We start from the raw sequence: 15,768 nt of genomic DNA, 5'->3' as shown, positions 1-15,768 counted from the left end.
CCTGTTCCTACCCTTTAGGCTGCTGCAGTCTGGCAAAAGACGCCAGGTTTTGTTTTCTGAGGTAACTTATCAAATGCTCAGGGTGCTTCTGTCTTGAATCAGTTTCAGTTGTGAAAGTGAAGGAGGGTGGTGAGAGATACTGTCACTGATTGCAGGGCATTTTCAGAAATGTGTGATCTAACAAAACAGTATTTTGTTTTTATTATATCTTTTGTTTCTAAGCTCCCTAGTTCAGCATCTGAAGGCCATGTTGGATGCCTGTGTGCTCTAGTAATCTGCAGGACTTCTGTTCTGCTTGTAAAGAGGAAAGAGGACGAGAATATGATGATTCTCTCCACCTTTCTCCTGTGTATTTGTCTTCTTTTAAAAGCTTATTTCAGTTCTTGAGGGCTTATTTGTTGTTGCTACAGTGGAATAACAGATGAGGATACTATCCTCATCGTGAGTTAGCACTACTGTTTTCTTCCTCCACAGAATCCATATAGCAGTCAATATATTTCACTGTTGCTGCTTGTATATCTGTACTGGAGTAAAGAAAGTAGTTTTCTGCATGTGCAAGGGCGTAGTTGAGTCTAGAACATCTTAAAATGTTTAAATGTGTTTGAAATCTTTGTCATTCCAACAATATTAATTGTAGGGAAAACTTGATTTAAATCTGGGCAGTCTTGTTTGAAAAGACTGGATAAACTGCTTTATAATAGTTGCCTATCTGAGATTAATCTCATTTTTGTTCTGCATAATTATACAGATTGTCAAGATTATAGTGTAAGTAATTATAATGTGTAGTCCTGTTACTCCTTCGAACTCCTGCCTCCATGTGCCTTATTGTGCTTTTCTGCTTTCCTTTTTGTGTACCAGCTACCTTTTTAATCAATTTTTTAACATGTTTGGTTTCATGAATGCATTTATATGGTATATCAATACTGAGCACATTTTTTTTTTTATTTTGCTTTGATTTAAAGAACCTGAATGGCTAGAATAGTTACCAGAAAACTACAAAGGGGTATTTCTGGACTGGTTTTGTGACAGCAGCAGTACCAGTTTTCTGCTTTCTTGATCCAGCTGGAATGCTTGGGTATTGAAGCAACAAAAATGTTGTGCTTTGTAGTATGACAGTGTTTTATCCCATCTGATATGGGAGCAGTACTCTACATGCTGTCTTCAAGAATGACAAGTGTCAGATTTTTCTGGAAGTGTTTGAATTCTGTAATGAAGTAAGGAAACCACCGACTCCTTCCAATTTTGATTATGACACATTACATGAAAAATTTTTCTTCTTGTAGGCTCGTGCTGATTATGAATGTGCAACTGTCTTTAGTCTTCATGCATGGCTGTTTCTTATTTGAGCTGTTTCAGGCGTCTTCATTCTACCCAACATAATTCACAAAATATGTAAGCCGAATGGTCTTCTATGCTAATCTTGAAGTAGACGACAGTTCTTCCAGTCTTTGTTTTGCCTTCAGTGTCTTTCTGAAACTTCTGTAGTCTATGAAAGCATAATCTATGTTGCTCTTCAGGATTGATTGCTGCAGTGTGTGCTCTAAAAACGTTGTTATAGTACAGTTAGCTTCTGCCAACAAGAGAATAATGCTCAGCTCCCGGGGTGTAGAATTCCTTAGAAGAAAGTGATGAACTGGATGAGAGAATATTTCTTCCCTGCTCATGGGCAGTGTTGACAGATCCTTAGTAGCTGTAGCGTACTTGTGCTCTCATCATCTGTTCTCCAAAATTATCTTAAATTTGAGTAAGGATTTTCCAGGAGCCTCTTCATGTCTCTTTCTCCCCATTATCTTTGATCAACTTGCATTGCTTGTAAAGTGGAATGAGTAAGGCCTTAGTCTTAGTCATCTTTGTAGACATGCTTGAGACCTGAAGTCCTGAAGCAGGGCTTCAAGAAATTGGAGAAATACCTGCCGCAGCATACCTGTTGTGCAGTGTGAGACTCACTTAGATGCTCCAGGTACCAAGAACTTCCTTCCTCTGGAGGAAGGGCAGGAGAAATCTTGCATGCTGCAGTCCAAAATACATTTTTGATGTAAATTTTCAATACAAAATGGTATAAACGATGTTTTCATCATTCCTTGAAGCCAGTTTTTCCTGAATCTGCCTAAAAGATTTATGAGCTGTTTTTGTCTACTGGGAAGTGAATTTTGTCACTAGATATGGATTTGGCACTTACATTCCGGGAAAATTGGTCTTAAATGTAAGACATACATCCCTGAAGTGATACTTAAAAGAACTGAAGCAATAAGAAGGAGCATTTTATCACAAAATTCTTGCATCTTTCCAGAACAAATATTTGTAGGCTTTCAGATAATTGGTAAGATTTCATGCCTCTCTTTGAATTGAGAATCGCACAAGGGTCTTAAAAGCTGCTTTTACAGCTCATAACCATATGGCACAAGATTCCCTTCAGTCAATGGCTAATGCACTGCCAGTTGCCATAGCAGACTAGGCTCTGAGCAACGGCACATGGAGAAGACAGCTCTACAGCCCTGGTCTTCTGGAGACTTGATAATTTGTGCAGGCTGTCAGTGTGATGCTTTTCTGTTCTTGGAATCAAGAAGGGGGTTAAAACCTTCACAGCCTTTCATTGCTGAGAAGATCAGAGCCTGTGCTTTTGTGTTGCATTTTATGCAACACCAAAGCATTTTATGTGGGTAGAATGAAGAAAAGGGAGACTTAAAAGGAATGTTGCAAAATAGTTGCAAGGCCCACTTTTCATGTATTCATATAAGCTATTAAGTGTGTATGTGTTTGCTGGTGCAAGCTATGGGATCATGGAACTAGGGACTACATTTTTTTTAAACCATGCTGAGGAATATCAAAAGCCACAGAATGTTTATTATCTACTCCTGCCTTCTTTCTTTTCCTTTTTGTGTATGTACCCTTCATCCTTTATCTAAGCATGTCATAAGAGCAGTTCTAATTATTTAGAGCCTAAGCTGTGGCAGATCTAGTTGCAGAACAAAAAATTACAAATAATTTAAGTCTTTCTGAATTATAGTTTGTTTAGGCCAGTGTGTTTTCATATTGGAAGAGCTCAAATAGAAGAATTGATGGAGGAAATTGTCAGGAAGTGTGGAAATGTTAGTTTTGACTAGTATTTGAGGGCTGTCTTCTGACCATGTCAAGTTCTGCATTATCATACTATAGCCAAAGAAAGAATATTATTGGATATAAGTGATTGCTTGCTACAATTCTTAATAAAAACAAACAAACCTGAAGAACTTCTTGGTTGGTAAGTACTACTAGAAGCTGCACCCCTGGTTAATTTTTATCCTGTGTGTTGAAGTGTGTGATTGGGATTTTGCCTGAGCTTACAAGCAAACTTGGATGCAATAGGTGAGATTTATTTGGTTTTTCAAAGATGTCGTGTTTTTGAATTTATAATTCAAAATATATGTAAATGTTTAAGGTGCTACAATGAAGGACTATGATGATTAAAAAAAAAAAAGGCAGATAAGACTCAGGATCCTTTTGGTGTGCAGATAGTGCAGTGAATTTGTACGTTGTAATTCCCTACAACTCAGCAAATGGCGATTTGGAAACCTCCAGTTTTTGGATATCTCCAACATCTATTGATCTCCTGAGATCTCTAAAACTGGGTATGTGCAGTGTTTTACCTGGAAATGGAAGAAAGTACTTTTTATTTGATTTTTGCTGTTGATAGATCAATCAGTGTTGAATTAGCTATATTTTGTTTTCCTCTGTTTTGCAGTATCATTGTTTTGACTGATTTATAAGAAAGTGAAACAATAGTTGCAGTAATTTTTCATAAATGCAGAGTAAAAGCAGTTGTTTGCAGGAAGCAGTGTTATAAGATCAATTTTCAAAGCACATAATTTTGTGATGTTCATAGAATCACTGTGACCACAGCATAGCGCAATGCAGCACATCATGTCGCATACTTAATGTTATCAAATTGTACGTTATGCTAGGATACACCTACGTAAATTTCTGACAGTCCAGACTAACAGTGATTACTGGTTATTAGCCTGTAGATTTGGGACCTGTTATATTTGTTTAATCAAAATCAAGAAAACTTTATTTTCAGTGATACTTCTTTCTTTTTTTTTTTTCATTCTAGATATTTCATCTTGGGTCGAGTAGGGTTGCAATGTCCTCTATGTTACAAAAGACCCATTGCAGTCATCAGTTAGCATAAAGGAACATTGGTGAGGCATTTATAGTTCCATTCACCATTATCTTTACTGCTCAGAAATCACAAAGTAACTTTTTTCCACTGAACAGAATTTGTGTTGCTTTGTATGAGACATTTATTACACCACATTAATTGTAGACATAAATCTAGCTAACTGTGCAGCCTTCATTGCTGAGCTGTTTGTTTTAGAAAACCTAATAAATATTGGACAAATCTGAGGGAGAAAATGCAAGATATTTAGTTGGTTTACAGAATGCAGGATATCTGAAGGTTGCAAAACAGTTGGAAAGTGTCTTTCAGAATACTGAAAAATTGTTTAAAGCTGGTCTATTGTTTAAAGGTGGTCTAAGAAAAATGTGTATGTGTTTAGGTATATCCTACTGCAAAGCCAAAATGGTGTTAGTGTTTTAAGATGAGGCAAAACAGAAGTCTGAGCAAAGGAAAAATCAAAATATTAACTTAGGATCATATCTACATTAGCTCCTAGTTTGATGTGTCTCCTACTGAAATGCTAACAACCTAAATGTCAGCTGGGAGCAGACTTTGATTATAATTTATTAACTGTGCTGTGTATATGCAGTTCATTGCTATTACATTGAAATGTCTGCTCTGATCCACAGTATCAAGCTGAGGCAGAGGTAAAAAAAACAAAAACAAAAACAAAAAAAAAAAAACAGGAGTATTTTTAGGGGCAAGGAAAATGGAGGAGAAGGGAAGAGGAAAGTCTTGAAATCAAGCTTGAGAGAAACTTGAGTATATGCAAGCACAATGTTTTGGCATTGGATTTTATGTTAAATTTCTGAAAAGTATGTAGATATGTGGAGTGTTTGATATCCAAATACTAAATCTGGAGCTGAGTAGGAAGTAACACTTTTCACTTTTCAGGAAATTGAATTGTTTACTTATTTTTTTCCTCTCCCAAAAGTAGAGGGGAAGAGGGAAGGTGGAAGCTAGCTGCATAAATTGTTACTGTAGATGTACAGTCTGCTTGGAAAAAGGCTTCACTTTGGTTTTATGTCAGGCATTTTATTACAATTTTTGATGGTTTTGTCTTACGAGTCTTTAAATTAAAATGAAACATGGTATTTTGAAAGGGCCACAGGACTCTCCTTGGTTTAAACTATTTTTTTGTTTGAATGAAATCAGTGAATCAATGTAGATGTTTTTTTTCCCCACTCTGCTTGAAAGTGCTTGTTCACTTCTAATTACATAACCTGAGTGCAGGGGCTTACAGCTGTTAAAGGCAGCCACAGTAAAGTAAACATTACTTCTCATATTTCATTTTTCAGGTGTGTTTTCTCTCAGCTATCTAAGCTAGGGCAGGGTGGTTTTTTTGTTGAAGGTTTTTGCTATTTTCAAAAGTGAGTATTTGTATGTATTTCTGTATTTGTTAATCTTGCTCTAGAAGGAAAACCAGAGCATGATAGGAGACGGGATATTTCTTCTTAGTGTGAGATAACTCATTAAAAAATGCATATAGTGGTGCTAGTGAGAAGGGCTGGTGGTTATTCTGAAGCTGAGGTGATTCAATTTGATAAAGGTAAAAAGGGGTTTTGCATTTCAAATTCGAGTCTGGCATAGAACAAAAATGCTCTCAAAATATTACAGCAAGAGATTACTTCATAAAGGAAGATCTGAATGTGTTGAAATTTTTATCTAGTTGCATAGCCCAGCATGGATGGGGAGGAAATATAAGGTAGAAATCAAAACACTTTTTTTTTTTAGAGCAGAGGAATAAATCCTAAATTAGCTCAAGTTGTGGGGAAACTGGGACGTGGTATGATTTTCATGTACTCTGCAGATATGCTACCATCTTAACTGAATCCAGAGAAGAAAGAGGATGCCAATTCAGTGTTCTGATCAATGGAAGTGCAGACATTGTGAAGGGAAATATGTAAACATAGTGTTTACATATATATCGCTGTTTAAATTAGCATGGGTAAAAAAAAAAAAAAACAAACTTCTAATTTGAAAGCTTCCTGTCACTTTTATATGCTGATCTGCTTTTTCCTTTCTTGTTTAGTATGTTGTCAAATTGAGAAGGCAGTGCAATCCTATTTAATAGCTAATCAGTGATTTATTTGAGAAGTTACTTTTAAGTTTAAAAAAAAAAAAAACAACAAAAAACAACTTTGAAGTTAGAACACTTCTTATTCTGTTGCAGTTTTGCCTTAGCATTTCAAGTGCTGTATGACCATCTGCCTCTTTTTTTCTTTCTGTTTTTAATATAGCTCATCCAGTTGATTTTGAGTCACCTTACAGTACCAGACCTGTGTAGACTAGCACAAACTTGTAAGCTACTGTATCAACATTGCTGCGATCCTCTGCAGTACATTCATCTCAGTTTACAACCTTACTGGGCGAGAATTAATGACATGTCTCTGGAATACCTACAGTCTCGCTGCACTCTCATCCAGTGGCTGAATTTATCTTGGACTGGAAACAGGGGAGCCATTTCTGTTTCTGGATTTAGCAGGTCAGTGGGAAATGTACAAAGTATTTTGACAAGCTCTCTTTGTGGAGTTGCTGCACAGGTTTGTCACTAAGTGATTGAAAAGTGATTGAAACCTTATTAAAAGACAAAAAATGTCTTTGATTTGCTGTAAAGTTTGTTCTTATGTAGAGTAAAACAAAACCAAAAAAAAAAAAAAAACACACCAAACAGCTAAAACAGCAAGAAGTTTTAGCTATATATGGAAGCAGAAGTTGTTTCAGCATATAGTTTGCATGCCTCAAATTGCCAGTGACTGAGAGGCATCTTCCAGTGGTGAGCGGTGTTTTGCTTTCTTCTGGAATTCTGAAAGACTCCATGAGAGCTAAGCTGCAGAAAGTCCATCTTACAAAGAAAATCTTTGCAGTTGTTCCATGCACAGATTGAGTCATCAGTAGGACTGCAGTAATAAACAGATTACAGTGCATGCTTACAAGGTATGGGTCCTAAGTAATCACTGGAGTGCAATGTAAATGCAAATATTTTCGTAAAAATGATTTAAAACATTAGTCCCATTGGGAAATGGGGGGTTTGTGTGTGCATCTTCACACTGAGTTGAAAATATGACTATGCTGTAGGTTATTAAAGCGACAAATATGCAGAGATTCTTCTCTGTATAATAGCCATGTTCTCTGCTTCCTTAACATATAATTTCTTGCTTTTTTGGTTGTTTGCATCAGTTAAACAGCATCTATCAGTGCACTTCATTTATACAAAAATTGCTGCTCCAACTAAGATAATCAGCACTGGCAGGTGAACTTGACTGATAAAAACCAGAAATGTTTAATATATCTAAAACATAAATTGTCTTAGCTTTCATTTGTTTTTGAATGAAAAGGCTGAAAAGTATTCAAATGTTGTCTTTCTTTTGGTGCCTGGGTGCCTTCCCTGGGGTAGTAAAATGATGTGAAGAAATACTTTTACTTCCTTTTTCCAGAGTTTACAGTATAATCCAAGAGCGCTATGCTGTGGTCTTCTGTGCTTGTTGGTAGAAAAAGGAGATAAACATCAATTAATTGAACGGGATACAAATGTTTCTCCTAATTTCCCTAAATCTGGATTTCTTATTAGATACATTATGTGGAAAACAAATATGTAACCTTAACTGAGAATTTGATGTCATAAAGTTTGTTTTCTGATGTGTAGCTATTAAATGTGTTTTTGAAAACTTAGTGTGACCTTTTTCCATTTTCATGACTCTTTTTTTTAAATGTGCAGTGCTGTTAAAAATTTTGTGCAGTATTAAAAGAAATGAATGTCTAAGCTCAGAGAACTACAAATTTTGCAATTCTGGCATATCTGGCTTCCTGTTAGTTTAAATAGTTATCTCTTAACTAAATTGTGTGTGTGTTTTAACTTCACTACTGACGTAATAGCAGCACTGACTTGAAGTCAGCTGTTCTAAAATAATTATATCACCATTATGTGGGTATTGAAGAATCCAGGAAATGTGAGTCATGACTTCCCACAGTTTCTCCTTTTGAACTTTTAGACGTTTCTCATCTGGCCTGAGTTTGGAGAGTTATTAGCTAAACAAGAGTTTCGAAAGACTGGGGGTACTTTGAATTTCCTAGGAATTCTGTCTTACAATTAAATTTTCTTTTTAATGTACTCTTCAGAATATGAGCATTGTAGAAGTTACCAGTTGTTTGGGGAGATTGTATTGCTTGTTTTATCAGTTAATTGCTTACATCTTCCAAAAAACTTGCTCACACTTTCAGATTGTAGTTGTCCTTTGAAGATATGAAATATTTATATATTTCTCTCTCTATGTGTAATAGTAGAGGACATGTATGACTACATTTATTAGTATAAAATCTTCTCTTGCTGCCTACTGCATGAATGTTTCTGAATCAGTTGGATGGTTTCTCTTCATCCTTCTTTTTGGCTCTTACCTGATATTGAACCTGGCATTGATGTTCATCTCTCTTTCTGCAAAGCAAGTTTTCAGTAAGGCAGCGAGGTGTCCTGTGGAGTAACAAGCTGTGTCTTTTATTTTGGATTTACTTGATAAAAAGTTGTTTTGTGACTAGGTTGAGTTCAAACTGGCCTAAATTGCTTGTTCGGATACTTCAGATTGATCCATTTTGTGGTAAGCTGCTGTATAAACAACCATGAATGGCTGTCAAGTCACTTAAATAGAAATGTAGAAGTTGTTTTGAAGAGCTCCATTATGTTATTTTTAAGGCTAGCCTATGTTCATCCATTTGAGGAGAAGTGGGGGGAAAAAGTTATTTTCTAAATTAAATTTATAAATACTTCATAAACACTGTAAATTGCTGCAGTATAAAATCAGGAAAATGCTAAAACCAGAGTAACTTATCTTCAATAGATAACAGGCATTTGACTTTTGCAGAACCTCTTTTTATTTTGTTTTATATATTTTTGCACTTTTTTCTCAGCACTTAGTGTTAAAATTGTCACTGTTGAATTGGAAACCAGTGGAGTTAGATTAATTCTCACAACTATACTGTTTAGCTTATAATTCCTGCTAGTAGATGCTTGTTTAAATGATATTCTTGCTTGAGATTTATTTTGGAAAATATCTTCCAAAATGTTTATATTTGTTTTCTTCTGACACCTAAAAGAGGTAACTTGTACTTACATCTTTTAAAGTGACACACAAATAACTGTAAAAAGAAAAAATCATTTTTTCTTGCAGAAATATATTAAAGTAGAAACTTTTTAAAGAGTAATTTAAGAAGTGACTGAAACAAATACTGTGTTATCATGAGAAGATAGAATGCTTCAGGCATATGAACATCCTGAGGCAAAGCTGAAGGTATTTTTACTTATTGATAATATCTATTCCTTAGGGCTAAAAATGACTATCATAAATTTTTCAGATCAACGTATAATATAAATTAACTGAACTTTATGATTTAGAGTGAACTAAAAGTACGCAGAGAAGTAAAAGACAAATGAAATGAAATATTTGAGCAGTATCACGTGTCAGGAGTGCGAAGTGACAGGGAATAAACAAAGATTTCACAGAAAGCATTACATATTACATAATCAACACTGTTTCTCATGGCAGTAGAGGTGTGGTGAATTTGTCAATGCAATGGGAATATCAGCATGAGAGGATAAGACCTGTATAGGAGAAGTGGAGCAAGTTGATTGGAGGCAGTAAATACCAAGATGCTGAATAGATGCTCAGGTGTTTAAACACCTAAATGGTGATGGCAGCTTTAAAAACAGAGTTCTGCATGCAGGTTTCTTTATATCTTTTGTAATGTGGCTTATTTAAGCTGTTTTGCTTGAAAAACCTAAGGTGATAGGATTTTTACTTGCTTCTAACATTTTATACTGAGAGAATGAATTCGCAGAATTTCCCTGTTGTGATGCAATGTTTACATTTCAAGCACATCTAGAAACATTTCTTTAACAATTGTTGTCATTACAATTTGAAATCTTTAGTTGATGTTTATTACAGGTATGCTTTGACAGCATTTAACTTGGTGATGGCTTGCTATGAATCAAACTAGCAGGAAGGTTAGGTAGCTACTGCAACATGCATTTAATAGTCACAAAAAATATGAGTATTGTACAACTTGACAAGGATTCTCATTTTAAAACTCCTACCTGTTTTTTAATTTTGACAGTTTTAGTAAACCCTAGGGTTGCTGTAACTGAAGCAAAGATTAAATAATGTTTATTTTGCATGTTTTTATTGAAGTTGCTTAATTTGTGTTCAGAAAAGCACAAGATCAGATACTTAAGCTCCACACTTGAATGCAGTGTTTTAAGATCTGATGACAAAGTTCAATACATGTTGGATTTGAAGACAACATTTTAACGATTAGAATAGTTTAGAGGGAGGCAATGTGACTTCATTTAAAAGAAAAACAAAAAAGTCTTGGCCTTGGGAGACAACGAACAACAGTTCTTGAGAGTAAGCAGAATGATGGAAAGAGATTTCTTATTTAAAACAAACAAAAGACTGAAATACTGTAGTCTAGAATGAGGATGAACTAAAAGGTAGAGGTCTGTTTCAGTGCCTAGCAAAATTAAAGTAAGTGTTCAGATTCCAGTAGTTTGTTTAACTGATCATATTTCATAACAATCACGAAGGGAGTGAAGGTAAATCACTTTGGAAATTGCATGTATAAAGCACTGTTAGTAAAAGAAAGACTAAAGGGATGGATGACTATGCAGAAAGGAGGAGATACTATAAATAGTATCCAGTCAATCTTCAGTGAGTAAAGGGAGAGGTGTGTGGAGAAATATTGCTTTGGATAGAAAGGGTTGACTGTTTTCAAATGAGCCCAGTCACAGCCAGACATCCAGTATCTGTTAAGTCTGAGAAGTATGAAGAAAATGCCACTTTTGTTGGGAAGCCTGAGACCCCGTGTTCTACCTTGCCTTATGGCTTTGGAGATCTGCATGGAACGAAGTTTGCAAAAACCTCTGCCCTGAGCAGCCTGTGAAGTGCAAACAACAGTGGGAGAACTCTGCAGTTCGTACTAATGTGCTCTGCCCTGTTCTGGTTGGTGACTTCTTCAAATTTCTCCTCCCGTTTCTGTTCATTTCTTCGCTTCGTGCCTGTCAGCTTGTTCATGTACCCTGCTGTGTGTCCCTTATTGCCCTTGCCTTTCTTTCTATTTAATATCTCCTGAAGAACCTTTTCCAGGAAGACAGCAAAGCTGTGAAGAACAAGTGGTGTGCTCATTGCTATTGCTCTGTTTGCACTGTCTGTGTGTTTTAAATGTGATGAAATTAAATAAAATGTTACAAGGATAATAACTCTCCTAGCTGGTGAGCTTCGAGTTCTTTTCCAAGTGTAGGAGGTTAATATTGTGTTTCTCTGACCTGGTAATGTTAACTTCTTATAGTGACAGGAGGAGAAGTGTTGATCTGTACCAATATTTATAATGGCCAAGCCCTGTCAAATAATGTGGCAGTTAACCTTACATCTATTAATGCAATGGAATAGTTCATAAAATATTTATCTGTTAGCAAATTAGAAGCTAGAGGTATAATAAATGGCAATTGACAAGGTTTTATGGAAAATATCACCATTCAAACAAACCTGATAATTTGTTGATGAAAGAAGCTGTGTGAATGTGTTGTTAAAGCACTCATTAAAGAGAGGAATCGGCTAATTGGCAATCAGCAATGAATCCATATGTCTGCACTCTGATTTCCAGGGAATTTCCATCCTGTGTTTTTCCACAACAGTGTTGAACTCTGTTGCTGGTCTAAAATAGCAGTCTGATGTTTAGATTTTTGGTGTTAATTGTCACGAAATGTCGTGTCATTTTAGCTGTGACATTCCTGTAAGAGCTCACCAGTCTAGCTTACAGGTGAATTCGCTGTATCTGGTATGAAAACAACAGACAGGTGCTTGGTGTTTGATAAGCTCTGATTCTTACAAGCTAAAATAGATTCTGAAGACAGCGGAGTCTTCAGCACTAAAAATACTGAAGAATTGATTTGAAGGCCATACTTAAGAAAACCCCCATGGGTATGGGGCTTCTGTCTTTCCTCAGTGTCTTTGTTTCTCCTTGTGAAAGCTCATAAGTATTAGGGGCTTCTGAAGGTTGTCTTCTTCAAGCTCCCACTTGAAGTGCTGCTGTTCCCTGTGCTAGGTCAGGTCAGTCAAGGTCTCGGGAGACTCTCAGAAACCTTTGGGGTGGAGGTTTCCCCCTGGAACCTACTTTCCTTTCCCTGTTGCAGAGGATTTGCATAATGAAAGTAAGGCCTAGGAGCTGGGTAATGTGCAAGATGAAAGGAATCAGGAAGGGTGATGACAAATAGCAAGTAAGATTTGAGTGAGTAATGAAAAATAAGGAAAAGGGAAGGTTTGAAAGCTTGGATCTTCAAAGAGATATCAAGTCCTCCATTATTCTTTAGTGTCACTGACAAATACCTCCCTAAACAAACCTTTATTTTTTCCCCTTGAGATGATGCTTTTGCAACTTGTTTTCAAGGTACAATTGCTCCTTTAAGGCTGCTTTAGTGACATCAGTGTCCTTCTGTCATGCATAGCATTATGTAGCTTTTTGTTTCTTAAGATTTATATGGTCAAAAAGAATAACATCTAGGATGCAGTAGTAAACGTTGATGAAACAGCCTTAACTGTCAGACCACCTTCCATTTTTGAATATTGATCTCAGTTCATTAATTTGGTCTTCTGAGTTTGTACAAATTTGATTCACAAGTAATTTCTTCAGAGTGGTTACGAATAATTTACTTTAACCTAATCACGTTTTCTGTTAATTAATTGATGTGGCATAATTACTGTGGTCTGTAGGATTCTTATTCCTGAAAAAAGTATTTCCTGTTTTTCATGGTTAAAATTGTGACAGTATTCAAAGATTTTCATTAGAAAGCACATTTATTTTTTACTTAATGTGATTTATTGCAGGTTCTTAAAAGTTTGTGGCTCTGAACTCGTTCGTCTTGAGTTGTCTTGTGGCCATTTCCTGAATGAAACATGTTTGGAGGTCATTACTGAAACATGTCCAAATCTTCAGGAATTAAATCTTGCATCATGTGATAAAATACCACCTCAGGCTTTCAACCACATAGCCAAAGTGGGCAGCCTAAAGCGTCTCATTCTTTACCGAACAAAAGTGGAGGTAGGAACAAGTATTTTTTAACTTTTCGATAAGTCTGTTTAGTCCTGATAAAATTATTACTTTTTCAGTGCTGAAGAAGTGAATTAGAATTTTGTATGTGAACTCAAAGGTAAATTAAAAAAAAAAAAAAAAGGTAGACTCAAAGACCTAAGTATTTTGTTAAATTCAGAAGTTTTTTTAAAAACCAAAAAATCAGCCTGTTTTAGTTTGCATGCAGCATGAGTGACTTCTCACAGGCTGTCTGAAGAAAATCATAAAATAATAAATGTGAGTTTTTTTTTTCTGGTTCTTTGAAGTGTACTCCACACAGATTGTATTTGGCAATGTAATCGGGGAAATTGTCGTGTAACTTACATTACGTTGTAATGTAACTTCCGGTAATTCTCAACATCCTGTGCTTTAGAACAGGTAGTGGATTGCTAGATTCCTACTGTCTTTGTATATTAGCAGTATTTGTGATATGGAACACACTTTTTTGTACTTGGAAAATACTTTCCAAGTACAGTTTAAAGATTACTTCCTTACATAATTGCTTAACTTCCCAAACCAGCATTATAATCATTTGCAGCATGTTTCCTGTCTAGGATGGAATGTTGTACATGTTAATTGTAAACACTGCTGTAGTTTACTCAATTCAATGAACGTTGTAACCTACTAAATTCAGCAATTGCGATCCAAAGCAATTCCATTGCTTCTCACTAACAGCATTACTCATGTCCTATAACCTTACTACTACACGGAAGCTCTCATACTCATTGTGCTTTTTTTTTCTGCAAAAGCTACTGCTTAGCTCCAACATGAAGGAAAAAAAAAAAAACACAAAACACATCTCTGCAGGTTCTAGGTTAAAGATTTTCAGAAGGGTTAACTTGTGTTTACTACTGTTTATTTTCATTACGCAAAAGTGAGATTTTGACAGTGGATTGTGTTGGGGTGTTCAAATCAGAGCAGCTGAACTAAAGGTCATGCCTCATTTTCAGGATCTCTAAGGGGGTGTCTGAAGTTACAGTTTATCTTGCTTCACTTAAAAGTGGTTAACAGTTAACACAAGTTACAAGGTCACAAGTTACAAGGTTAGTTGTTTTATGTTGTCCTTTTTTCGGGGGAAACTGGATGTACTTTTACATCCAAAGTCTAGATAACTGTCTGTAGTGGTGATATGGTTAAAGCAAGGTAGTTAAAGGGTCAGCTACCTTGAACTGTTGGCATTTGCTGTGGGGTATGTAGGCAATTACCATGAAGCCAATGTCCCTCAATAACACATTACTTTAATATTTGTTCCATGTATTGAAATCTTACATACTTAATAATTATTGTTTAATTCAACCTAAAAAATTGGTAAGCCCTACTTCGAAGTGCCTTGAATAAAACTCTGAATTGCTGTACTCTGGGTGTATCTATTCTGTTTCTAGCTCTCTAGTCTCTCTGTCAATCTTTAGTAAATCTCCTTATGCCACTTTGTGTGGGAGCTCTGTAATAGAGATAATTCACGCAGCCTTTTCAGATCTGCGAGTTTGAGAAGTACTTTATCAGAGAAAAGAGAGCATCTTCAGTGATCTGAGATTATTGTATTAAAAGTAAAGATTATTCAATCAACAGTAGAAACAAAATTATACCATGTTCTTGATTTTACTCAGGTAACTTTAAAAAAAAAAAAATCACATTTGTAATAGTGCAACAGCTGCACTCTATTCTGAAAATGCTTGGTAACTCTCATTTCTCAGGTACTGCTTTGCTGAGCAGAACTTGAAATTGGATTGGATGTAGATGGTAATGATTTCCTGACTTTGAAAACTTTAAATTGTGAAGATTCATTTGTCTTTCATGTGTGTATGGACACAAATCTGCTTGTAGTTGACAAGAAAACTCATTCATAATGAAACTTATTCAGGGTAGTGCTTTGATTTTTTTTTTTAACATAAATATAAACAAAAGCCAACCATGTAAAATAAATTTTAGAGAGAGAGGTAGAGAACTTGGGTAGGATGCTTTTGTGATACTTGTTAATCTGAAGGAATTGTAATCTTGTAATTAATCTCCTTGATACAAAATTGGAGTGATGTGTTTCCGGAGATTCTGAGGTATGTTTGAAAATGTGAAGAGGGAATTAATATGGAGAGAGAGAAAAGTAGGTAAAAGGTTGACTGAAATGAGATGTCTGAGGGATCATAATTTTCTTTTAATTGTGCATTAAGATACACAAAAAGTCAGTCACTGAAATTGAAACATAGTGAAATGAGGTGAAATGGGAAGAGGAATACCTTTTATGGTTGTTATCAGTCTGATGAATTTATTGTCATAGCTGATCAACACATAAGTTGAATTATTTAATGGAAATGATTGTATTTTTGTGTGCCAAAATAGCAATAATAAAGAGAAAAAGAAAAGGAAAAATAGGAATTAAAGCTCTAATTGATTTTTAATGAAGAACCCCTCTCTGCATGTTATTTGTGATGCCAGTGAAAAAGGGGCATTCTCCGTAGTCATCAGTCTCGGTGTAAAATGCAGTACTGTGCTAAAGCACATCT

The 15,768-nt window shown here is 35.6% G+C and overlaps 1 protein-coding gene across 4 annotated transcripts in view; it reads left to right on the top strand.

Moving 5' to 3' along the window:
- Positions 1 to 15,768, top strand: part of FBXL4 (F-box and leucine rich repeat protein 4) — a 56,644-nt gene that overhangs the window by 15,863 nt on the left and 25,013 nt on the right. For all 4 annotated transcript variants that reach the window (XM_032184792.1, XM_032184790.1, XM_032184791.1 and 1 more), the window contains exons 5-6: positions 6,397 to 6,641; positions 13,027 to 13,240. In XM_032184792.1, coding sequence (XP_032040683.1) covers positions 6,397 to 6,641; positions 13,027 to 13,240 — 459 coding nt within the window. The remainder of the gene's footprint in view (positions 1 to 6,396; positions 6,642 to 13,026; positions 13,241 to 15,768) is intronic.

This window comes from Aythya fuligula, chromosome 3, assembly GCF_009819795.1.
Source record: "Aythya fuligula isolate bAytFul2 chromosome 3, bAytFul2.pri, whole genome shotgun sequence".
NCBI lineage: Eukaryota > Metazoa > Chordata > Aves > Anseriformes > Anatidae > Aythya > Aythya fuligula.
Note: the sequence above shows the minus strand (reverse complement) of the source record. Positions and strands in the feature narration are given on the sequence as shown.